General features: G+C 42.9%; 4 protein-coding genes across 5 annotated transcripts; 1 reads left to right on the forward strand and 3 right to left on the reverse strand.

Annotated features, from left to right (window-relative positions):
* Positions 1-11,891: 11,891 nt before the first annotated feature.
* On the forward strand, positions 11,892-13,116 carry LOC103999548 (calmodulin-like). Its single transcript, XM_009421327.3, has one exon. The coding sequence runs from the start codon at positions 12,398-12,400 to the stop codon at positions 12,968-12,970; it is 573 nt and encodes a 190-aa protein (XP_009419602.2). The 5' UTR covers positions 11,892-12,397; the 3' UTR covers positions 12,971-13,116.
* A 457-nt stretch (positions 13,117-13,573) lies between these two features.
* LOC135623843 (universal stress protein PHOS34-like) lies at positions 13,574-18,500 on the reverse strand. 2 transcript variants are annotated; one of them, XM_065127257.1, is made up of 3 exons: positions 17,595-18,500; positions 15,421-15,466; positions 13,574-13,804 (listed from the first exon to the last, which is right to left on the reverse strand). In XM_065127257.1, the coding sequence occupies exons 1-2, from the start codon at positions 18,331-18,333 to the stop codon at positions 15,459-15,461; spliced, it is 747 nt and encodes a 248-aa protein (XP_064983329.1). In that variant the 5' UTR covers positions 18,334-18,500; the 3' UTR covers positions 13,574-13,804; positions 15,421-15,458. The 2 variants fall into 2 exon arrangements, with proteins under 2 accessions (XP_064983329.1, XP_064983330.1); XM_065127258.1 differs by lacking the exon at positions 15,421-15,466.
* LOC135623842 (cyclin-D6-1-like) lies at positions 18,283-20,529 on the reverse strand. The gene is made up of 6 exons (XM_065127256.1): positions 20,304-20,529; positions 20,139-20,228; positions 19,959-20,054; positions 19,687-19,888; positions 19,477-19,607; positions 18,283-19,401 (listed from the first exon to the last, which is right to left on the reverse strand). Exons 1-6 carry the CDS (start codon positions 20,454-20,456, stop codon positions 19,309-19,311), a joined length of 765 nt encoding a protein of 254 aa, XP_064983328.1. The 5' UTR covers positions 20,457-20,529; the 3' UTR covers positions 18,283-19,308.
* Positions 20,530-22,021: 1,492 nt separating this feature from the next.
* LOC135623844 (tryptophan decarboxylase 1-like) lies at positions 22,022-24,046 on the reverse strand. The gene has a single exon (XM_065127260.1). It carries the CDS (start codon positions 23,796-23,798, stop codon positions 22,281-22,283), a length of 1,518 nt encoding a protein of 505 aa, XP_064983332.1. The 5' UTR covers positions 23,799-24,046; the 3' UTR covers positions 22,022-22,280.
* Positions 24,047-24,639: the final 593 nt, after the last annotated feature.

Below are 24,639 nucleotides of genomic sequence, written 5' to 3' on the forward strand. Positions count from 1 at the left end.
GGAGGGCGTGTTTGGGCAAGGAAATAGATAGGAGATAAAAGAAGAAAGAGTGATAGAAAATGACCGAGATAACCCCTGGTCGGAGCGGGAGTTGGGGGAGAAAAGGAGTGAAGGAGATGAGGATGGGGGTGACGACGGGTCGTCATGATAAGATCACCATCCTTGTTATAATGGTGTGTATAAGATTCTGTCGTGACTCTATTAACGTCACATGCTATTTATAAAAAGGCAGCCACTGCTTTCATTGCATGGCAATTCAAACGAGACGTGTGCTGCCGATTTAAAGTCACAATTGCGACGCCAATCATCGCAACTTTGGCTACCGCTTGCTTTCTACGAGTAGTAATCTCAAGCTGTGTTAGCACGAGGCGTGAGCGTGAAGTACTTACTACTCCCCTATCGCTGCTACCTTCGTCGATGCTTGCTTGTTTGCCGCCTGATGAAGCATTACATACAATAAATACACTCGAATCTATTAATGTGGCTTCTAATTACCGGGATGTTTTTTTATCTTTTGGGAAGAGAAGGATACATACGATCTTGACTTTGAGACAAAAAGGAGCGCTGTGGTCACCGACGCGGGACGGCGGGCCTGCACTATGCCACGTGTGTAAGCAGGGAAGGACATTATTGTAATTTCGCACCACCGAAAGGGTCAACGGCTGCAGAAAATGGATCGATCATTTTGGGAGTTCAAGGTGGGCCACGGATTCTTGGCTAAGACCATGCCACCTTTACTTTGAAATCCGTGCTGGTGATAATAAAGCACGACCGTTGGGTTTTTTTTTCCCTTTTCTTTTTTTTTTGCTTTTATAAAAAAAATATAAATCATAAAAAGCTCCTGAATTCCATACTTTCTCAGACGTCCTAAGTTTAAAAAATTTTCACAAAACATCTTTAATCATGAAAAAAAAAATTAGCCTCGTTATTTAAAAAAAAATCCTACTCAAGCCTTCATGGTGCTTTGATTCGCACTAGCCTTGGCCACGTCTCTACCCCACTAGCGACCTCCCTTTACTTATGAGGAGGCGGCACAGGGAGATTACATCAAGGAAATGGGCACGATGAGGCTATGTAGTTTCTATCGAGCCTCGTTGGACTCCCAACTCTGATCGTAGTCATTGGCTACGGAGATGCCTCGTAACGTTACCTATGCTCTTGCTCGTGCGAGAGTGAAAAAAGCCATTGTTGGTCGCGAAGGTACTGCACAACGTTGCATGTGCCCTTGTTTACACAAGCGAAAAGAACTACTCTACCATCAGTCCAATGGGATGCAACGAGAGTCGTTATGCTTTTGTCATTGGGTGGGTCTACGATTAACAACCGTGCAAAGGATGGTGATCGACGAGAGCAAGATGATGACTTAGGACAAAAGAGAGCTCACCAAAAAAAAAAAAAAAAAACTTGATGTGTTATTTGAGAGATTATAAAACTTTAGGGTATTTTCTAAAAGTTCACTCAAAAAAGGAAGTACGAGGATTTCTCTTTTCCTCTTTCTTACGGTGTTCATGAGACATCCTGTCCTCATCACTTACTCTTTCCATAAAAAAAAAAAAAATTTGAAGTACATGTGGGAAGAAAAGTCAACCATCACAAGAAGAGTCCTATGCTGAAAAGAATAAGAAAAAAACAGAAAATAAAAGTCAATACTGTGTGAAAGGAGGAGTCAACTTTTACATGCTTGACGGACCTTAGCAAGGAGAGCCGTTAGAGTCAGGAAGAAATAAAAGTCAATGTTATTTTAAAAGAGAAGAATTTTTCTTGTTTTACAGCTGCTTCATTGTCATGTAAAAGAGTCAATGGCGACTTTCAAAAGCATAAATAATGTATATATGATGATGGTTAATTTTTTCTCCCATGAAAAAGTCAGAAACCATGAGAATGATAAATGAAATGTTGTTGCAACTTAAATGAATGGAATGAAATCAAAACATTTCAGAAATTATCCTTTTTCTCTAAAATTCATACCAGGGAAGTGAGAGAACTAATGGGAATTGGAGAGAGAGAGAGGTAAGCTAATCATGCAATGGAGTTTGTCCACACTAGCAGAAACAAAGTCAATGGTTATTTGATTTCAATGAAGCTGCCAATTGACTTGTAATGTGTCAGACTTGATCTTCTAGCCATCATTCTTATTCTTATTTGTTCTCCTTTCCAAACCAAGCTTTCAAATGACTTTGCTATGGTTTATTCGTCCAAAAATGTCAAACAAAGTCGACAATACAATGAGAAAAATTCCGGGATGTCATTGTCACAGACTAATTAGCATAAACAATGCTAGTATGACCATTTAATGTTGGGGGGTTGACTTTCGCTACATCTTGCACTTCCATTGGCCAAACCCAAATGAGCCAAAATCATGCAACTAAAGATGCGATTTTAATGTTGTTGTGGTATGCATTGCACATGTAATGATGTTACGAGCAATTTTGCTTGCAAGCAATCAAAATTTGGGTGTTGTGCGTGACACTAAATTTGGGTTTAGTGTTGTCATAAGGTGTAAAGGTGGTTCGATTCGGGTGAGACAAGCTGGACAAGTTTGCTTGCTCAACAATTATTGGAAGCATTAGATACAAGTATGTCACACATCAATCACATAAAAAGGACATGAGATGAACATCCCATGCGGTCAGCCCAACTTGGAAGGCAAATCAAGTAGGCTGCACATGACCAGGAAGTTTCAACCTGGTTGTGCCATTTCTCCGTCTCATCCACAATCATCAGCAAGCAGACATGGAGTGCATCCAAACCACCCCCCACAAGTTGACAGACGAACGACGTGCAACATGAGGAACTTTCTTCACCAGAAGCAAATGATTTGAGGCCTTGTTGCCGCTGCTGCTGCAAGTCTACTACCAGTACATCTCTATCGGCTGTTTTCATGTGCTTGCACAAGCAGGAAAAGAGGTTTGCCTTCTCGTCGGAACCACTCGCAAGTCTTCAAAACCTGAGAGAGAGAGAGAGAGGAGGTCACATGAACATGACATCTGCTATGAATTACTACTCATTCTATGTCTTGAATGCCATGCAGAAACAAGTCGACGAGACTTGGACCTGTGCTTACAGATTAGAAATCCTATACGGAACATGTCTCGCAGATTAGAAACAAGTAGCAAATCAATGCTGGCTGAAATAGAGAGTCAATGAGACTTGCTGTTTAGGCTGGCTGAAATAATAGCTCTTCTGTTAGTTAGGATCGGGTTGGATAGGAACTCAATAGATTTGGGGTTCCACATCAGTCAAGTTGGCTGACCCAACACTAAACACTATCTAATCCAACCTGAGGAACAATCTATCAAGTTCATATGAGAGTGTTAGAATTGGACTACATGGACCACCATGAAGCTGCAAGAATCCTTAAATAAATAAGAATAGAACTTCGAACCTCCAGTTCGAAACCTTTGGCCATCTCCTTGATCTTAAGAAGCACCAGCTGTTTGTCTGCACAAATTAGCATAGAGCAGAGAGAAGAAATCCTGCCACAAGTGAAAAAGGGAAGTTTACATTACAAACAACCAGATAAGTTTTGTGGTGAAATAGAGCTTGAGCTCTTAAGATGAATGACCGATGGGCTTGCTGGATGTGCTCACTAAGCATTGTCACATGAAGAAGAGTATAAGCCAGTACTGCAATTTTACTATATCATCCAGCATATCTACTGGTTGACACTTTAGTATCTCCTTGCATCCCTTGTGACGAGGGAAGAAGTCATTCGCATCGTAATTAGTCTGACTTGATTGAGGCTTTGAGACTATACGTAGATATCTATATGAAGATCGAGATCGAGAGATGTTTCCTAACCAGATTCCTCTGATGACCAAGTTAGTAATCCAAGATGTATGAGTGTCAACGCGAGTAGTCAAAAAAGGTAAGCCTTCTCTTCATTGTGTTGAATACGAGCTTTTATACACGGTCTAAAGGGATAAAATATTTCATAAAATATTTTGTGGAGAGGCAATCTCCAATAGTCTCCCCTTGGCCTCGAGGGGGGGGGGATCGAGCGACAGTCCATAACCACTTGGACCCTTGCCCACATGTACAAACTAGTAGAGGATAGCCTTCATCCTCTCCTTCGGGGCTCTCCTGAGAGAGGTTCAAAGTGTGGTATCTAGTTCATCTACCATATTAAGCTTAAACCTCTTTAATATATCATCGACTTATATATATCACCGACTTATATATTAATCTAGTTCATCTACCATATTCGGGGCTCTCCTGAGAAGGATAGCCTTCATCCTCTCCTTCGGGGCTCTCCATTGTGTTGAATACGAGCTTTTATACACGATCTAAAGGAATAAAATATTCCATAAAATATTTTGTGGAGAGGTAATCTCCAATAGTCTCCCCTTGGCCTCGAGGGGGGGGGATCGAGCGACAGTCCATAACCACTTGGACCCTTGCCCACATGTGCAAACTAGTAGAGGATAGCCTTCATCCTCTCCTTCGGGGCTCTCCTGAGAGAGGTTCAAAGTGTGGTATCTAGTTCATCTACCATATTAAGCTTAAACCTCTTTAATATATCATCGACTTATATATATCACCGACTTATATATTAATCTAGTTCATCTACCATATTCGGGGCTCTCCTGAGAAGGATAGCCTTCATCCTCTCCTTCGGGGCTCTCCATTGTGTTGAATACGAGCTTTTATACACGATCTAAAGGAATAAAATATTCCATAAAATATTTTGTGGAGAGGTAATCTCCAATAGTCTCCCCTTGGCCTCGAGGGGGGGGGATCGAGCGACAGTCCATAACCACTTGGACCCTTGCCCACATGTGCAAACTAGTAGAGGATAGCCTTCATCCTCTCCTTCGGGGCTCTCCTGAGAGAGGTTCAAAGTGTGGTATCTAGTTCATCTACCATATTAAGCTTAAACCTCTTTAATATATCATCGACTTACCCCTCGTATCATCGAGGGACACACCTTGATCGGACGAGGTTGGATTTTTTTACCTCCCCGTCTCTTTCTGACCAAGTCAGGTTTTCCAACCTCCATGCCTTAGGCGGAGGCGAGGATCAGGTTTCTCGACCTCCCTGTCTTTGGCAAAGGCAGGGATTGGGTTTCCAACCTCCATGCCTCGACATAATGTTATAAACTTAGTTAAAATTACCTAAGTCATAAGGCACCATTATGACAATGTCACGGACTTAGTTGAAATTACCTAAGTCATGAAGTACCCTTATACCAATGTCATAGACTTGGCTGGGATTACCTTAGTCATGAGGTACCCTTGCGCTAATGTCACAGACTTAGCTGGTCACAAACTTAGCTAGGATTGCCTAAGTTATGAGACACCTTTATGTTATCCATCCGCAAAGGGTCAGCCTAGTTGCAACATCGCTCGGATCTCGAAGGACTTATAAAAGAGCAAATTGATTAGTTCAAAAATGAGTGACAGATAAGTCCCGACATCTTATAAAGAGGGTAGTTTTACAAGCAATTCAATAAATATTCAGTAAAATAGGAAGAAGAAAAAAATAAGAACTTTAAAAGGTAAATGAACAGTCACAAATCCGCAAACGATTGCTCACTGGTAGTCGAGCGTATTGACAAATTCTTATAGGCTTAACATGCGAACTTGTGAAATCCAATCAATGCCCAATACTACCTCAAACCCCCATCCAACTTGGTGCCACCTAGGGGTTGCAGGGTGCTGAGTTACTTGACATTTTGTATGACATCGTAGCTTATAGAAAATAGGCCATGACACGTAAAAACGGGGCCATTTTAGAGCAATTTTATCTATTATGGTGAGCGATCTCTAAAGTGCCGCAAACTATTCTTGCTCACAATTTTCAAGAAAAACATATAAAACTAATGCAAAACATATTTCCAAACATATGTACAAGTAAATAAAAGTGACAAACAATCAGTTGATGAAGATGTTGCAGGTGCACAATAACAGTTCGTGATAGTAAAACGGGGGTCATGCATCCTAACCTCCTTGAGTGGTCGTGGGTTTGACCCCCATGATGGGCGCCACCTTGTTTTTATGCCTCGGCATAAGGTGGGGGTCAAGTTTCTTGACCTTCATAGGTGGTTGTGGGTTCGACCCCCACGGTGGGAGCCACCTCATCATTGGTGAAGGCGAGGGTTGCACTTCCCGACTCCATGCCTCAACGTACGGTGGAGGTTGAGTTTCCTAACTTCCTCAGGTGGTTATGGGTTCATGTTGGGAAACCTAGAGAGGCATCACATGCACAGTGAAAATAGAAAACAAAAATTAGTTTCCCAAAAGAATAATATAGGAACGTTATGCGACGATTGAGAGTGAAAAACTTATGAATTTGAAAACTGCATAAGACGTAAGATGATCTCACATAAGGGAACTCGTATATCGCTAATCTATAGATCTAAGTTTGTGGATGAAGAAAGTCTTGCATTCTCCTCTCTAACGATGATCCACACAGTGGATGAAGCGACGACGCACCTTCTCTTGCGACACATTCTTTCCTCGCTTACGCGCACCACCACTAATGCAACATGGGCAATCCTTCTTACTGCCCTGGCGCACTAGAGAGGGGGCACTCAGTTGAGGAAGAAGTAAGAGAGAAGTTAGGGAGGTGGCAGCTAAGGGGTCTAGTCTTGTAACCCTTTTAGTCTTACATCCATTTTATAGAGAGCTCTTATTGCTAACCATAATGGATCATGTTCTATTGAGTATTGAATCTTCATCCAATTACCCTAGCATTTTGGATACTGGATCTTCATCCAATTATGCATAGCTTAATAGAAATTGAATCTCTATCCAATTATCCATTTTAAGCTCTTATTGAGTCTCACCTAACGGATCCAATAAAATAATGACTTATTAGATATCATATATATAATCCTATATTCGTCACGTCATCCATCATATGTATGCAAGTTGCACCTATCAGAACTCTTTCTAATTCAGTGAATTATCATCCCATAATAATTTACTCAACTGAGGGCAAACATGTCTAATCCATTAGACATGTTTGCCCTCAATTACTGTGTATCTATAATCCTTCATCTATCTAATATCTCATAGATCGTATGCTGGGCATGGTGCTTTCAGGCCCATATGGATTCTCCCAAAGAACTTCTCTCTCAATCCAAATGACCATAGCTAGGGAACCTGTCACTAGCAGTTCACACATGTCATCACTCACGTGATTGGCTTACTGGGAACCTGTAACTAGCAATTCAGCCCCTATTATGGGCGTCGCCATCCCATCTTTGGCGAAGGCCCCAGGGTTAGGCTTCTCGACCTCGACATAAGGTAGGGGTCAAGTTTCGCAACCTCCCTGCCTCAAGCAAAGGCGAGGGTTAGGTTTCCCAATCTCTTTATCTCGACGAAGGTGGGAATCGAGTTTTCTTAGCTCCCTACCTTAATAAAGGCGGATGTCAGGTTTCCCAACCTCCCCACCTCGAGCACAGGCGGAGGTCAAGTTTCTTGACCTTCATGCCTTGGCAAAGTGAGGGTTGAGTTTTTGAATCTCCTAACCTTAGGGAAGGTGGGGGTCGGGTTTCTCAACCTCCCCGCCTTGGGCAAAGGTGGGGGTTAGGTTTCCTAACCTCCCTATCTTTGGGGTCAGGATTCTCGACCTCCCTAGGTGTCGTAGGTTCGGCCCCCATGGTGGGCACCACCCCATCTTTAGCGAAAGTAGTGTCAAGCTTCCAGACCTCTATGCCTTAACATAAGGCAAGGATCATGTTTCCCAACCTCCTCGTCTCGGGTGAAGGCGGGTTTACATCTCTTTTCTTATTCCCAATTCATGTGCCTTTGGATATATTTTTATTGAATCCTAGATTTTGATGATGAAACTAATTAATTAGTTTATTAGACTAAGTATATTTTTGAGATAAGTGATGCAGAAAATGCTTTGATCATGGACTTAGATCACCAAAAGGCTAACTATCGAGTAGTAGAGTCCAACATTACGTTGAAAAATTATTGTGTTGAAAATTGAACGTCAAGCCGAAGGATTGGTCAACATGTCGGAGATCCGATTTCGTGCTATAGGTTCGAGCATCATGCTAGAAGGATTCGATATTACATAAAAAGATTAGATGTCATGAAAAAGTCGATATGCTGGTAGAATAGGCAATATGTCGAAAGAAAGGATAATGTGCCGGAGGTTTGAACAAAGTGCCGAAAGATTGAACAACATATTGGAAGAGTTTGTAATATGCCAAAAACTTCGTAAATATGTCAAATATATGGTTGATTTGTTAAAGTCTTGATTAAGACTATTTTATGTCAATTTGAGTTGGTATTGGGCTTGAACTAAGGTTGAATTAGGCCTATTTTAATGCCAAATTGGTGTCAAATATATGGTTGATTTGTTAAAGTCTTGATTGAGATTATTTTAGGTCAATTTAAGTTAGTATTGAGCCAAAACCAAGCCAACTTGTCAAGGAACCCATTCGACTTGAACTAGGGTTGAATTAGGCCTATTAGAAGGTTAAATTAGTGGCTTAAACAAGGCTTGGGTGGTGATACTACTAGCCATACATCCTATGTAAGTCAATCACACGAGTAATAACACGTATGATATTATATGCACTCTTTTTTCTTATGATATTATTTGGTATTTTATCACTTTATATTCCTTATTACATATGTATATTATGATTTCAATGAATATGTGTATTGGGAATCAGATCGTGATGAGATCATGATAATGAGTCCGATTCACATTTAAACATAAATCCTAAATAATCCTGGTTATATGTTACTTGAGAGGGACTTCAAGATAACCCGACAGACTGGTGTACTATATACTCATTAATATGATGAAAGTAGCTGGTCTTATAACTGCTTATATAGGGACACTAGGGACATAGTGTAGGTGCTCATTGAAGAATGAGTTCACTGATTGATCCGCTTATGGAATGTTGGATGGTTAATAATGTCTTTTTGTCAGACAATAATTTCGTCGTCCTAGTGGTGTATTTGGTCCTTAGACTTAAGACACCAAGGATGTCCTGTATAATACTTCACTCTTTGACACTTAGAGTTATAGGTATGGAAGTTCTAAATCTAGCATAACTAGTTATCGGAAGTGATAGCCAACCTTACGAGGGCTATTGAGTGTCGATAGAGGATCATCCACTCTCGGTGTCTTGAGAGGAATATCTCATGTGTTCTTGCTCAGACAAATCCCTAACCAGGGTTATTCTGATTGAGAGAGAAAGAGTTCTCCGGGAAAATCCGATTAGAGCGAGACTCGAGTAGAAACTGCATGGGTCTAATAACATCATACCCGGTATACGATCTCTGAGATATTAGATGGATGAGGGACTATAGGTATATAGTAACTGAGGATAGATAAGTCCAATGGATTGGATTATCCTATATCATCTAGGGGTTGCGACGTAGTACGTCCATAGTCGATGAGTCGAGTGAATTATTATGGAGATAATAATTCATTGAGCCAGAAGAATTTATGATATGTATGACTCATGGTTAGTTCGATATTAGACCGAGAGGGCCACACATATATGGTAAGTGTTGCGACGAGTAGAGGTTCGAATATAAGATATTTGGTAGAGCCCATATCTTATTGGATATCCAATAAGCCCTAAATTATTGGATCCTCCGGATAAGATCAAATAAGAGCCAATGAGATATTATTAGATAGAGACCTATTAATCTAAGAAGCTTAGGTAGTTGGATGGAGATCTAGTACCTAATAAGGTAGGATCTATTATGGTTAAATCGATATGGGGCCTCTGTAAATATGAGGGAATCAAAAGGGTCATAGGCTAGACTTTTTGGCTGCCACCTCTTATTCTCCTCTCCCCCTCTCCTCCTCGGACAGTAGCCCCCTATTTGGGGCATGTGGACAGTAAGAAGGGGGCAGCCCTTTCTTAATTGCGTGGTGCGTGCAAAGAGGAGATTTGAGCAGCGATTTGAGGAGTGTCTTCGTAGCCCCTATCATGTGAAACACTGCTAGAGATGAGGATAGTTAATCTCCTTCATCCTCTCTTACAGATATATAAGAATTTATAGATATACGATCTCCCTAAGTAACACAACTTTCTTATACGTGCAGTTTTCAGTTTCGCGGGTTTTTGCACACCAATCTTTGCACGACGATAAGAGACTTATTTTCTATGAAAAATTATGTGATTTTTATTTTATGTTCTTCCACTACGCATGTGATGTTGCCCTTAGATTTCCAAACAAGTACCACCGTGCTCAAGTGGTAGAATCGCCTAAGTCAGCCGAAAAGTATTGTTTATGCTTTTTTGATATTTCCAATGATAGTACTGCTCATGTCAGTGGTAGTAACACCTAGGCCAGTGATAGCACCACTAGAACAAAGATTTGTGGCCTCGTATTGCATTGTCAAGTTTATCCACCTGACTAATCTCTATCTCAATAGGTCAATGTCTCATTTTGGATGTAAAGGCTTAACTGAGTTTGTGTAGTCTTCCTTTCAAGTAACGAAACTTTCTTTCCTCAACTTACAATTCCTATACCCTGAAAATAATTTTTTTTTACAATTGACACTAAAAACATAGTAGATCAAGGCTTGACACTCGATACATAATCACCCTGACTTAACCTCGAGGGATGTCTCGGAGGTAGAACCTCTTTAAGTTAGGATGGTGATTACTCTAGTAGCTAATCTTATATAGAAATTTTAACAACTTTATATGAAAATTGCATTCCTATATGGTGAAATTGGTAAGGACATTTATATAGAACAACCACCTAAGTATATTTCTATTTTCAAACTAAATTATGTTTACAAACTTAAATGCCCTTTACTAGTTAAAGCAAGCTCTCATGGCATTGTATGAAAAAACTATTCAATACTTATACGATTATTTTTCTTCCGAATATACTTATATTTCTATGATTATTTTTCTTCTTAGTCAGATCCTAGTTTATTTACTAACATATTATTGTTTTTTTATATATCGATAATATGATCATCATCGGTCATGATGAAATAGAGATTTCAAAATCATACGAGAGCTTAACCACGATGAAATAGAGATTTCAAAGTCATAAGAGAGCTTAATATTCTTCTTACGATAGAGGTGATGAATATAAAAAATAGTTTATTTATACATGATTAAGGCGTTTAATCGAGAATGCATGTCGTCAAATTAACAAACCAACTATTATTTTATAATGTGATAATCAAAGTTTCTTAAAATTAACTATAAATCTAAATTGTCATATAAGAATCAAGAATATTAAACTGAACATTATTTCATCTGGTAAAAGGTACTTGAAGGAATCATTAAGGTCATAGAGATCAAGAGCAAAGATAATATCGTAGATATCTTTACCAAATCTCTTTCCGAAGGACCATTTGAAAATCTTGGAAGTAAGTTGGGACTTGTCTTCAAAAGTATACTTGAGTATTAAGATTTAAAATATTATTTTTGAAAGGTTTTAATATTTTTTATCTTTTATCTTTTAAATAAATTGATTTTTATCTTTATATTATGTAAATATTTTTTTTGAAAAGTTATATATATATATAAATATAAATAATATATATATTGTTACTTTCGTCTTGATTTTTTTTTTCTTTTGTTTAGTTTAATTTGGGTTTAATACTATTTGAAGAAAAAAAAGAAGAAAAAGATTACACTTGATGTAATCTATTCCTTTCTTCACGACTTCAATTACCACGGATGATTTACCCTCGTCAAGACAAACAAATGTCATACGACAGAATGCCGGATAAGAAGAAAGATGATGGTACCTAAACAATGTGATTGAGTTCACTAAAGTCTTGCGGCATGCATTTGCTTGGCAACGAAGTCATGGTTTTGTGAAGTCTGTTCATCTCCTTTCCTCCATAAGATTTATTTGTCTGATATAATATTGTAACATGTAGACTAATAACTGATGTAGGAGAAGCAACGAATCAATATTTTTCTATGCTTGCTTTGTTCCTACTTCACTTAATCTTTCTTCCTCTTAACATAAACAACATTTCAGTACTCTATGAAATATTGTCGTCCTTACCTCCAATTTTTATCAGCAGAGAATATGCCCAGTCCTCTCCTCCTGTTCATGTGTCGTAAGTACCATTCGAGAACGACAAATGTCATGCTCGTGTGTCAGTCAAGCAGATATTGGCTTGAAGTGGGTAGGATCCATCCATCCTCGACGATTTAGTACAATCAACCACCAATCGACGATCTACCCGAGGCTGTGCCACTTGATTTGCCACGAAGTTGCATGAGTGAGCTCTGCAGGATGATGATGATGTATTCCCGTCATTTTGGCTGAACCAAAATCTCAGGCCTCGTCCTCTGCGACCTAACGCTGTGAAGCCTCGAGGGCGGGGATGATGAGCATCTCATGATCCACGCCGTGAAGGCACGGACTCCACTTTCCTCCCGGTTAGTTTGATCTCAAAGGACATCTCACAGCAATGGAGTGAAAGCCCCATGCAGCTTCCACGAAAGCGACACGCATGGCTGGCCACACTTGCTTGCCTCCTTTACCTTCCCCTCGTGAACCAGGCGCCAAGCAAAAGCTTACACCTTCCTTCCTCTGTACCTCACTTAGCCGGCGTCCATGGCAACTTCCTCCCCTGTAACCTTTTCTTCTCGGCTTTCGTATGCGTGGGAGTATATATAAGGATGGCCGCCTCCGCTGCTGTCACTGTATCGGAAAAGGGCATGGCGGCGGCAAGGGATTCGATGGGATTCCAGGACTTCCTGCCGAGGATGGCGGAGCGGCTGGGGGCGGAGGGGCTGATGGAGGAGCTGTGCAAGGGGTTCAAGCTGCTGATGGATCCGGAGAGGGGGGTGATCACGTCGGAGAGCCTGAGGCGGAACGTGGCGGCGTTGGGGCTGGTGGGGCTGGGAGACGACGAGCTGATGGGAATGGTGAGGGAGGGGGACCTCAACGGGGACGGCGTGTTGGACCAGATGGAGTTCTGCGTGCTCATGGTAAGATTGAGTCCGGAGCTCATCGAAGGCTCTCTCCCTGACGTCTTCAATCCCCCTGCTCTGTAGCTGCCTCGACTCTCTTTCTTGACGCACCGCACCAGGACTAGTTGTAGCTCGTCTTCTTCTTCCTCCTCTTCTGCCTTCTCATCCCCTCCTGTTACATGATCATGTTGCAGCTGGGCAATGTTACTGTCTTGCAAGCCTGAGATCCATCCATCGTCTACATTTACGATGAGAGAGAGAGAGAGAGAGAGAGAGGGTCATGCAGCTTACCTAGGCCATCATTCGACACATGCGTATGAATCCACCATGAGGATTTATTGAGCTAAACTGCATCTGCCATTAAAACACCGAAAAATATGGTCTTTCTAATTAAATGAGCTACGGAAACAAGAGCTGAAAAGGTCATTTCCTGCTAAACTTCAATAAAATCTGAACCTGGTTGATGATAATATCGACCAACTTTGCATCATAGAAAAAGAATGAAGAGTGAGCGTCATTCATTCTTGATGGTGGCTCCTGTGCAGTTCCAGCTGACTAAACCATCCTGTGGGTGGATATGTACTGCTTTGATACGTCTATATCAGAGCTAAACGATGACTCTGCATCAGTTGACGCCTATAGGAGCTTAATAATTATTTGAAAGAAACAAGTAGCAGACACATATGATTGATGCTTCTAAAGGAGCATAGTTATTTGAAAGAAACAAGTAGCAGACACATAAATAAGACACTGGCAAATGCAAAAGATGCACACCCAACAGTTGTCCAGCTTCTCAAAGTTGACAGGTAAACAACATGATCACTATGGACATCAGCATAAAAAACATTACATGATGAAGTCCCTGATGAAAAAGGCCGAGTCAATCTCCAACCAGCATCATCCATGTCATTTCTTACTCTGAAGGAAAAAAAATAAAGACCAAGTTTTATTTAGCGTCATTTTTAGGAGAGTGCAATTTAGAATGACATCTGCAAACAATATAAACACAGAGGCAGATAATGATTTATGCCACAAAAATGACCATCCACTCACAACACAAGCAAATTATGGACTGATAACTGGCACTGCCTTCGGAGACTGTCACAGGGAGTCTAGTAATTCATCTGCTTGTTGCCAATTTACCTTAATAAGACTTGTTAATATTGTACACTTTAATATCACAATAAACTGAGCTGGCCTGTTTTGATGTGTGGTCTAAAAATGGTAAATAATCTCAAATGATAGAGTAACAAGGTTATAGCAACCTAACAAGGTGGTTTTGTTGAAGACAGAACCAAAGAACAACCAGTGAACAAGCTCCCGTGAATGCAAGGTGTAAAGAGAGATTCATATATGCAGTCTCACCCTTACAAGTAGCGATCATTTTTACTTGGTAGATCAAACCCCACCCCATACCCTACAAGAGAACCCTCACCACGGTGTTTTGGCAGCATGTTAAATCATGCACCAGAATTTTAATCTATACAGATGCCCAACTGGTGTCCAAGTAAAACCTTGCCTGTGGTATCATGGATCTTCAAGTACCTTCACTCACCAAGTCTCTAGTATTGCCAAGACCCTATGCACGTCCTCAAAGGCGCACGTATTATCCATCCGTATAATCTACCAACTTCCAGGAAAATTTATCGTTCACAGTTCTTTAGTCTTCAGATCAGCTAAATGTATTTTTTCCAATCATTCAGCTACACTACAAGCATTTTTTCTGGTCATAGGGCCATCAAATCAATCTCCATACTCTAGCGAAAAAGGAGAATGGTAGTAAGACAAATAACTTTAACCATATATCTGATATATTTTGCTATCTTAATATCCATTCTATTGGCAGAGCTTCTGTTATCTCTTAGGCCTCATGAACTCTAAGCACCACCTCCATAAGGATGCTAACTATAATAAAAATTCCATTGTTGATCTGTGTGGATCATGGAGTGAAAATCTATATAAAACTTGTACTGGTTATCCCTCTTATCTCTTACAGCTTCCAAAAGCAGCTAGCATTCTCCACCAATCAGATGGATGACTATGGTAATACATGATTTGGACACCTCATAAAATTCGATCTACACAAATCCTTTCATTTTCTATTTTCTGAAATACTTCAGACTTATTAAGATGCATGGCTAAGATATGGTTTATATATAGAAAAGAGATTAACATGCCAAACTTTTTCTAATGAGGCACAATTCTACCATTTTTTGTACTAACCATTGTTTAGTATTCAAGTTAGCTGTTTGAATCATGAACAAGCACCCATACCAATCAAGGATTTTCCATTTGCAGAAAACAAAAAAAGAAATAAAATGGAAACTGGCCAACCATCTCCAAGCAGAAAAGGAAGTATATGATAAATTCAGTCACTAGAATGAGAAGAGCCCAAACAAGATGAAAAGATAGTAGTAGAAACCCAATACCGATGTAACTCATAATGATATGAGCAGCATGAACATGTCAAAGTGATTATTTACTAAACATAAAGCACTGCATAACACAAATTTTGTTGGAAGTTCACTTCTTACCATAACATAAGATGCCTATGCCACAGTAAGTATGCTTGTCATGCATCTGCAAAACAATTTGCAAGCATATATCAAAGAAAAAAAAAGGAAGACAAATCTAATCAATATAAGTTAGAATACTAGAAGGTGACAGGTTCATGAAAGCATCTTTCTTCCCCTTGGTTCATTCTACACCTAAAGCATGCTTTAGCAATCGATCAGTGCTCACTTAAAGGAACAAGAATATTGTCATTCATAAGAATTGATTACAAGAATATTAAGAAAAAGTGCAGCTAATCAAGCAATTACAAGATGAAAACAAACTCCTGAGAAAGCAATTCCAAATAAAATGAAATATGGCTAATTAATATCATTTGACCTCAGTAAATATGACAAGATATTCAAATTCAGAATGCTAATAACACTATTTAGTTAGAAAATTTAGCTGCACGATTTTACGAAATGATAACAAATGTATCATCATAGAATGTGTGTAATATGACATGAGTTCATCTTGCTCAAGTAAAAACGAACTATTTGGTCAGGAGATAGGGATAAAGAGACAGTGAATAGCTAAAAAAGCATTCTTATAAAAACAACAAAACATATCAGCATACTGTCATGAAAGTTCACTCTTCTATCTGTCATTGCAAATGTTCAGCTTAATACATCAAGTGGAATTACATCATACATGAAGTTAGTCCGGTCATCACAGACTCATTGTCATAGTAACATGTAACTTCCATATTTATAAAGCTGCAAAAGCGGCCGAACGATACTATAACACAGAAATCTCTAAAAAATAAAATCAAATGATCATACATCATGAACACATATTATGTTTAAATAGAAACAAACAGCATATGGCATAGCTACAATTTACCACACAATGAAGATGACAACTTGAACAATGACGTCTAGAAGTCAACACAAAGTGCACATATTGATAGATGACTGGTGCACTAGAAACCATCACAAAAGAACTAATTCTACAATATGCATAAATTGCAACAATGGAGTTTCCCTGGATCGAATCCAAGCTTTAATGGCTTCTTACAACCGTGGAATCATGAACCCCTAAGTTTGCAAGACAAGGCTTCAATTTCTTGTTATAGGAGATTCTTATGAATCAAATTGGATAAACTACACAGTCTGCAAATCCAAACTGCAGGTGTAACAGTATATCAAGGCAAAAAGGAAACTGCTAATCCTCAAATCCTATGAACTAGTGCCCCACCACTAAGGTGGCCATTGATTAATTAATTGGAACATACAGATTAACAAAACTAATTACGATTATAGACTATAATATTTGCATTAGATCCCTAAGCAAGTGAAAACAAGGTCACGATTTAGTCTCTATAAAGCAATCTCTTTAAAATTCAAATAAAATGGGAAACAAAGACATTTTGACACCTTGCCAAGAAAATATGTTGATAGATAAAGAACCTCCAAATTGGGGCATCGATGTAAAACTGGTCAATTTTTAGTAGTTCCTACTCTTTTTTAAACCAAATTTAGTCATTTGTCCTGTAAAAATCACAAGTGGAACAGGTTGGAGGCTATGTAAAAATTCTAGTTGTCATGGCATCAAAATACCAAAGCTTTATTATTCACCTGAAGATACATGGGTTTATATTTATGCCAATGATTCTTCATATCAATAACATAAGTGCGACAGATGCGGCAGCAATTCTGTTCTACATGCTCAAAGCAGTTTCTTGGGCTTAGCACTACAATATCAGTATTGGATTATTGTTTTGATGTCTTGGGTACAACTTACACCACCTAACTTGCATTTTGCTGATATTGTAACCAAGGGACTCAAATCCATGTCATTTCTTCTTCATATCTCCTGATCCATTCTATACACTTAATGAATAAGCCAAAGAAGCCAAGAAAAGGTCACAGTATAACTCTTTTCTTGACTTCCAGGCATTACAGAACAGTGATAACTGAAAATAGCTTTTTTCTAGAGATTTGAAATCCCTAAAGAAATTAAAACTTGTAATCCTTTGAGCAGGATCGATGCATCCAACTATAATTATAGTGACATATATCGTAGAATTATCAGCATTTGCCTCCCATAACAAAGTCTAATCCACCCTTTTAAACTTAAAGTGAAGCAAGGAATGAACAAAAGTCATGGGTATTATAGCAAAGATAGAATTACATGTGAAGAAAAAAGAAGTCACCTTTATGTTCATCGGTGGCATCATGGTATTCTTGCTCCTCTTCAGGCACGGGATGGAGCTCCACATCCTTCTCCAAAGGAAGCGCGGCACCATTGTCGAGAGGCGCTGATGATCCCCCGGGCCCCAATCCAACGCCGGTTCCATCATCAGGGAAGCGGACCACCACGACTGGACAAACACAGTGATGCACACAGTAATCGCTGACACTCCCGAGACGGCTCTTGCTGCTCCTCCTGGAGGCGCCGAAGCCCCGACTTCCCATGATGACCGCGCTGAGGCCAAGCCTCTCGACCTCCAGGCAGAGGCGCTCCTTCATGTCGTGGTCCTTCACGATGTGGATCTTGAAGGGGATCTGGGCCTCGACGAGGGGCTGGGCCAGGTCCTGCGCCTTGGTGGATGTGAAGGCGTCGAAGTCCTCCTCCAGCTTCTGCTGCGACAACTCCGAGTCCGGATCGGCGGAGACGGAGAGGTCGATGGCGCCCCAGTCGGCGCCGTAAAGGATGCTAGTGGAGCGGACGTGGAGAAGAATGACGGCGTCCCCAGGGCGGAGGTAGTTCTGGACGGCCCACTTGACGGCGTAGGCGCTCTCGTCGCTGAGGTCGACGGCGATGGCGATCCGGCGGTGGGATCCGGGGCTGGCGGCGGCGGCGGCCGAGAGGAAGAAGCGAGGGGACGAGGGTTCGATTGCCGGTGGCCGACCCTGGCGATCGGACTTGGGAGGCGTCATGTGAGTGTCCATGGAGAGGGTTTCGAGGGTTTACACAGCAGCGATCCAAAACCGAGGGAGAAGAGAGGGCGAGGTGGGTGTGGTCTCGGTCGATGCGTCAAATCTGTTTGATTGGGTTGGAAAGGAACGAAGGGGATAAAGATGCGGCGAAATGGAAATGGCCAGTACTGGAGGACTCGAAGCTGGAAGCAAGCGATGTCCGCCCTGTGATGCTAACTCACGATGGAAGCCCTAAACTCTGAACAGTTACGGCAAGTTGGGTTGAGTCAAAGGTCAACCCTAACCCAACCCATGGTTAAGATATTGGATAATACAATATATTCTTTCTATTGTGACTAAGGGCGGATTTCGTTGGCCATGGAATTCTTTGAGACAATTATTATGGCAACTCATATGTTTAGAGAAACTAATCAACGAGTCCATCGGTTAGCCTCAAAGCCAAAAGCTGTAAAATATTATCTTTAAAATATCATATATTTTGTTTTGAATTTTGGAAAAAAAAAACACATAACTTATATTATCTTTAAAATATTTTTTTATAAAAATGTATTATTTTTAAATATTATTATAAAAATTCTCAATTATTTAGCTGCGCAAAAAAAATGTATTAGTCATATCTAAAAAAGAAATCTATGAAGAGTTGGAAAACACAAGAAACCCGAATAAAAACTAGAAATAAAAAAAAAAATCAAATTAAACTTCTTTTCAAAAATGTCGAGTATGAACAGCTCCAAAGAAACAAAAAGAAAAACAGGTAAGTACACCAATCAACGATCCACAACTCACTAGAATTACACAAAAATTCTGAACCTTTTTTTTTTGTGTCAAAAGTAAAGAGAAAAATGAGTAATTTTTTTTTCCTTTTTATATGTTTATTTATATTGTCGGTACTATTTGAAACGTGGCTTTCTTGTCATCTCGACCGTCCGATCCGGATCCAGGGATGGTGTCGCCTTCGCCGCCATGTTCCATCGCGGCCAGCGGTGACTAGGAACCCGACCCAACCTTCTTCGCCGCCGCTAAATCACAGCGATTCGTGTTCACTTTCCTCATTATTTCTTGGCACACTCTTATTTTCTCCTACAACGAGACTAGCGATCAGCGAATTCCGGAAAATACTTCCGGTGGTAAAAAGAATGAAACAAGATCGATTACTGGATCGAGACCAAAGGATGAGCTAACGGCGGCCTCGAAGTCGGGGAAATGGGCGGGGAACAGGTCGAAGGCAGCGAAGTGCAGCGCGGACGCCGCGATCACCGACGGCTTGAACCCTAAAAGCATTTCCTCTGTCCAGAAAAGATTGCAGCGTTAGGACACGATCGAAACCCCGATGTTTCGAGAACGAGGGGTGAGATCGATCGCTACCGGTTTGGACTTGGAACAGAGTCTTGGAGGCTCGATCCTTGAGATCTTGGACCTGACGCGGATCTGTCGATGGGAAGGAGGAGAGGAAGTAATCAAGGAAAGCGAAGGGGGTGATCGATCGCATCCGCCATCCCAGAGACTCAAGAACCAGGTACTGCAACCGCTCGATCGTCTGCGGCATGAATTGGAACGGCTGCGTCGCCTGACCCATCGGTCGGAGAAGTCAGAAAGATTAAAGTCGAAGGGCATCGAGAACAAGGTCGAAATGGTACTTGGAACTCGGCGACGGAGAACCCGTGGTCGAGCATCTTGGAGGCGAGGGAGAGGCAGGCGAGGGAGAGGAAGACCGCGAACCATGGCTGCTTCACCTGGAACAGAAACAAAGCCAAAGAAGGATCCGTTCTTGGAAACATAAACGATGCCAACCGGAGAGTGTATTGCTCTTCATCTACCTGGGTCACTCGCTTCGTGAGGAACCGGTCGAGGTAGGTGACGGCGAGATACGCGGTGGCCGGACCCACGCTGCACGGCGGCTCCACGGCCTTTTCCAAGAGAGATCAGAACCCTAGAGCAGAAGAGCAAACGTCTCTCGGGCACGCCCTCGCGCGAGAGATTACCTTGCGAATCTGGGCGACGGCGTCGCGGCGGACGGAGACGGTGAGCTCGTCGGAGATAGCGGCATCGTGGTCGATCTCTGCGGCGAAAAGGGCAACGAGCAGCTTCCCATCGTCTCCGGAGTAATCAAGCGGGTTCTCAAGGCTGTACCCCATCGAGGGGAGGGAGAGAGAGAGAGAAAGAGACAGAGAGGGGGAGGGAAGAAGGGGACAGGGAAGGGAGTGGCAGTTGGAGGGAGAAAAGAAGCGCGAGGTCTGGATATATATATATATATATATATATATACACGGAGGGACGAGATGGACAGTGCATGCGTACATGAACGGGAGATGTTGAATGCATGAATTGGTGATGCAACAGATATGCTTGTGAGATTTGAAAGGAAGACATCTCTATTTCTCTTCTCTATATTTTACATTACATTGGAAGGCATTTGTTGGGTGGCAGTATAGATATATTTCATTGATGTAGATCATGAACGACATGCATATATGTGTGACACTGCAGGAGGCCAAGTTATGAGTTATACGTCATCGTTACGTGCATTATTTTACTGAGGTACTCTACGGAAGCCTCCGTGCATTTGAGTTTGTATTTTGTATTTTTTTGTTGATATTAAGAATTAATAGAATTTGTTTGTTTGTTTGGCACATAATTAATTATTAGATTAATTTCCAGTTGATTGCTTACTTACTAAGTACTTACTTATTAACCATATCAATATATTTCGATATCAGGCATGAACATGTATTTATTACTCTATCTCAATTCAGCTCAAATCGATTGATACGTCTTGAAATATCGATGATTAAGCTATTGATTCAGCTAACCAAACCAATTAGATCTCAAGCTTAATGACCAAACATCATCATCTTCGTCTCGATTGCAGAACATGTTCAAATTGATTTGACCACACATCAAAGGTCAAAAGCCATGCATCGTCAATTTTAGTACACTATTTTATTGAGATGGGTCCCTACTATGAATAATTAAGACGACTATGAATCCAGGAGAAAGGTAGTACGATGTTATGGATCTTTTAAAGCGGATCCATTAGGTTGTCGAATCGGATACGGATCCTGCATGAAAACATGCATCCGATGATGTCCATAGAACTGTATACTTGAGTCTCCTTCGGATGTGGAGAGTTCTGGATGGATCCGACCCAATGACACCCAAACACGTAAGTCATGGCGCCTCCTTATCCATTGCGTGTAAGTTTGGACGACATGGAAAGTACGTAAAGCAATTAAAGCTTGGCGAGGACGAGTCTTGGCAACATGCATGGCTTCTGAATGATACGTATCAAGTGGTGGCCAAGGCAGGCATACACATCTCTTGGGTGAAACCATTAATGCTTTAGCTCGTAAGGTTGACCATGTCTTTCAGCTCGTCTTCGGCCACCCATTGTTCTTTTGTTCGTGGAGATCTCTCTCTCTTTCTCTCTTTCTCTCTCTCTCTCTCTCTCTCTCTCTCTCTCTCTCTCTCTCTCTCTGAGATGACAAAATCAAAGGACAACTTATAAAAATAAAAAATGTACAGACATAGCTTCAAAATTATCAAACAAAAATAATCATGCAAACTTTTGTAACATAAATTAGTTGGTCCGTTCTCTAATAAATGAAGAAGAAGAAGAAGAAGAAGAAGAAGAAGAAGAAGAAGAAGGAGGAGGAGGAGGAGGAGGAGGAGGAGGAGTAAGTTCTATGGGGTACACACCGCACAGATAAAGACTAATTTGATATGGGTCGGCCGATAACAACGTATTAACACACACAACTTGGAGCCTTCAACAGTTAATTTAGATCCAAACACACTTAGGTAAAAGATATTGGAGGAGTCTTGCCATTCCTATATCTACACTGCATTATTTAGCCACTGCATCAGCATGCCGCAGTGGCGGGCAAGCTCCCGAAAACAATACCTTAATCGGACGACTCATCGACCGCCGCTCGGCACGAGCTGGCGAAGACAACTCGGAGTTACTCGAGCGGCCTGCCACCGAGCACCTCGTCAGCCTTCGCCCTGATCAGCTCCCAAGCACTCGCCACGTGGCGATGCTCGGTGAGCGTCGCCCCCACCGCGAAACGCAGCACGTACTTCCCGCACAACACCGTGTGCGTCACGTACGCGCTCCCGCTGCCGTTGACCAGCGCCAGCAGCCTCCGGTTGTCCGCCTCCGCCGCAGCCTCCCCTCCGCCCCAAGCCCTGATGCGGAAGCACACCAGCGCGAACCTCCGCGGAGCCACCACCTCGAACCGACTGTCCGCCCGCACCATCCCCTCGAACGCCCGCGCCATCTCCACGTCGCTCCGGATGTGCGCCTGCAGCCCCGCGACGCCGTACGTCCGCAGCACCATCCAGAGCTTGAGAGCTCGGAACCGGCGACCCACCCCCACCTGCAGGTCCTTGCAGTCGACCACCAGGCCGGACTCGCTGGGCCCGTTCTTGAGGTACTCCGGGTTAGTCCCCAGCGACTCGGCCAGCCGCGGCCGGTCCCGGAGCCACAGGCAGGTGCAGTCGAGGCCGGTGAGCAGCCACTTGTGGGGGCTGATGCTGAGGGAGTCGGCTCTCTCCACCCCGTCGAGGAAGCGCCGGAACTCGGGGCAGATGCACGCGCTGCCCGCGTACGCCGCGTCCACGTGCACCCACGCGCCGAACTCGGCGGCCACATCGGCGATGAGGCCCAAGGGATCCACTGCAGTGGAGGAGGTGGTCCCAACGGTGGCGCAGACGTAGGCGGGCACAAGACCCGCCGCCGCGTCGGCCGCCATCGCGTCGCGGAGTCGGGCCGCCACAAGCGCGTACCCCGAACCCGGTCGAGTCGGGATCAACCGGACGTTGGTCTGGTCGAACCCGGCGATTCTGCATGCCTTGGCGAACGTGGAATGGGTCTGGTCGGAGCCGTAGGCCACGAGGCGGCTGATCGGCACGCCTCCGGCCCGGCGCACCGCGCCGTCGCGGGAAGCCACGAGAGTGCAAAGGATGGCCTCGCTGGTGGTGGCGTGTATGACGCCGCCGCCTCCACCGCCGCTGTCCGAGGAGGATCGAAAAGCAGGCGGCAGTCGAAGCAGCTGCGCCAGCCAGTCAAGTACGAGCTCCTCGAGCTCCGTGGCAGCAGGACAGGACAGCCAGGTGAAGGCAACGGGGTTGAGGGCGGAGGCGATGAAGTCCCCGACGAGGGCCGCGGAGCCGAGTGTGGCCGGGAAGTAAGCAAAGAAGTTGGGGCTGGCCCAGTTGGTCATGCCGGGAAGCACCGCACCGCGGATGTCGCGGAGGGCGTCCTCGAGGGTGGCGCCGCAGGGAGGTGGGGCGGCCGGCATGAGGTGGCGGAGGTAGCCGGGCTGCACTTGCGGCAGCACGGGTTGCGTGTCCACGTTCTTATAATAGTCCACGATGAAGTCGACGGAGAGCAGCAGTTGCTCTCTAAGATCATCGAGGTCCAAGGGCTTGAAGCCATCAGTGGTAACCACGGGGAGGTTGGCATCAAGGCTTCCCATGGCACACGAAGAACGAGGAAGAAGGCTGATAGGATGAAGAGAGCGGGAGGGCAGGTTGGGCTCGTTATATACAGGCGAAGAAGGATGGGTGGGTGGTTGCAGAAGCAGAGGGAGGATCAAATGCGCCGAGGAAACACGGGGGATGATGGAGGTGGGGCACGGTCGCTTCAGATAGGGGTTTGACCCGAGGAGACGGGGCACGGGTTGGGAAGGGCAACACGTGGGAGTGGAGAGTGCACGCGTGGCGACCAGTGCGGGTGAAAACAAAGAGCGGGGCGAAGTGATGACTCTTCGCGTGCATGGGGAGCAGAAAGCACCGAAATGGTTGGATCACATGAACCGTATGCAACAAAGCCCAATTGATCCAAACCTAATCTCGTCTGCGTACGTGGGAGAAGAAGAAGAAGAAGAAGATGAAGAAGAAGAAGTAAAAAAAGCGTATAGGACTGTCATATTGAATCGAATGGATGCTTCAAACAGCTGTTTATATTATTTACAAGAAGACTTCTCTGATGCTCATCAACCGAAGTAGATTTTTGTAGATATAGAAACGGTAGAGGAAGTAAAAGAGACTTCATGTTGATTGCATCGTCGAGTCCATTCTGTAAACGAAGAAAGGATAGTAGACAGGTGTGCGGTGAAGCTATTTGGATGGACAGCAACGTTTCGTAACATGAAGAGTTGGTGAACTCTATCGACCTGTCTTACCGGCTGGCATTGACGTGGCTTGTGATTCACGTCTTTGTTTTTTTGGTGGTTTGCATTGATCAAAGATGTGCAGACCGCATTCTTCATGTTTACGGCTGAGTCGTTCGTGTTCCTTCTTCTTTCTGCACCACTG

The sequence above is a fragment of the Musa acuminata genome, chromosome BXJ2-9 (assembly GCF_036884655.1).
Source record: "Musa acuminata AAA Group cultivar baxijiao chromosome BXJ2-9, Cavendish_Baxijiao_AAA, whole genome shotgun sequence".
NCBI lineage: Eukaryota > Viridiplantae > Streptophyta > Magnoliopsida > Zingiberales > Musaceae > Musa > Musa acuminata.

What these genes read in the sequence shown, in the direction of transcription:
- LOC103999548 (XM_009421327.3), top strand. Translation starts at nt 12,398, where the DNA reads ATGCAGCTTCCACGAAAGCGACACGCATGGCTGGCCACACTTGCTTGC.
- LOC135623843 (XM_065127257.1), bottom strand. Translation starts at nt 18,333, where the DNA reads ATGGACACTCACATGACGCCTCCCAAGTCCGATCGCCAGGGTCGGCCA.
- LOC135623842 (XM_065127256.1), bottom strand. Translation starts at nt 20,456, where the DNA reads ATGGGGTACAGCCTTGAGAACCCGCTTGATTACTCCGGAGACGATGGG. An exon ending in CCGTCGCCCAGATTCGCAAG is followed by an intron (nt 20,229 to 20,303) that starts GTAATCTCTCGC and finishes CTCTTGGAAAAG; the next exon opens with GCCGTGGAGCCGCCGTGCAG. An exon ending in TCACGAAGCGAGTGACCCAG is followed by an intron (nt 20,055 to 20,138) that starts GTAGATGAAGAG and finishes TTTCTGTTCCAG; the next exon opens with GTGAAGCAGCCATGGTTCGC.
- LOC135623844 (XM_065127260.1), bottom strand. Translation starts at nt 23,798, where the DNA reads ATGGGAAGCCTTGATGCCAACCTCCCCGTGGTTACCACTGATGGCTTC.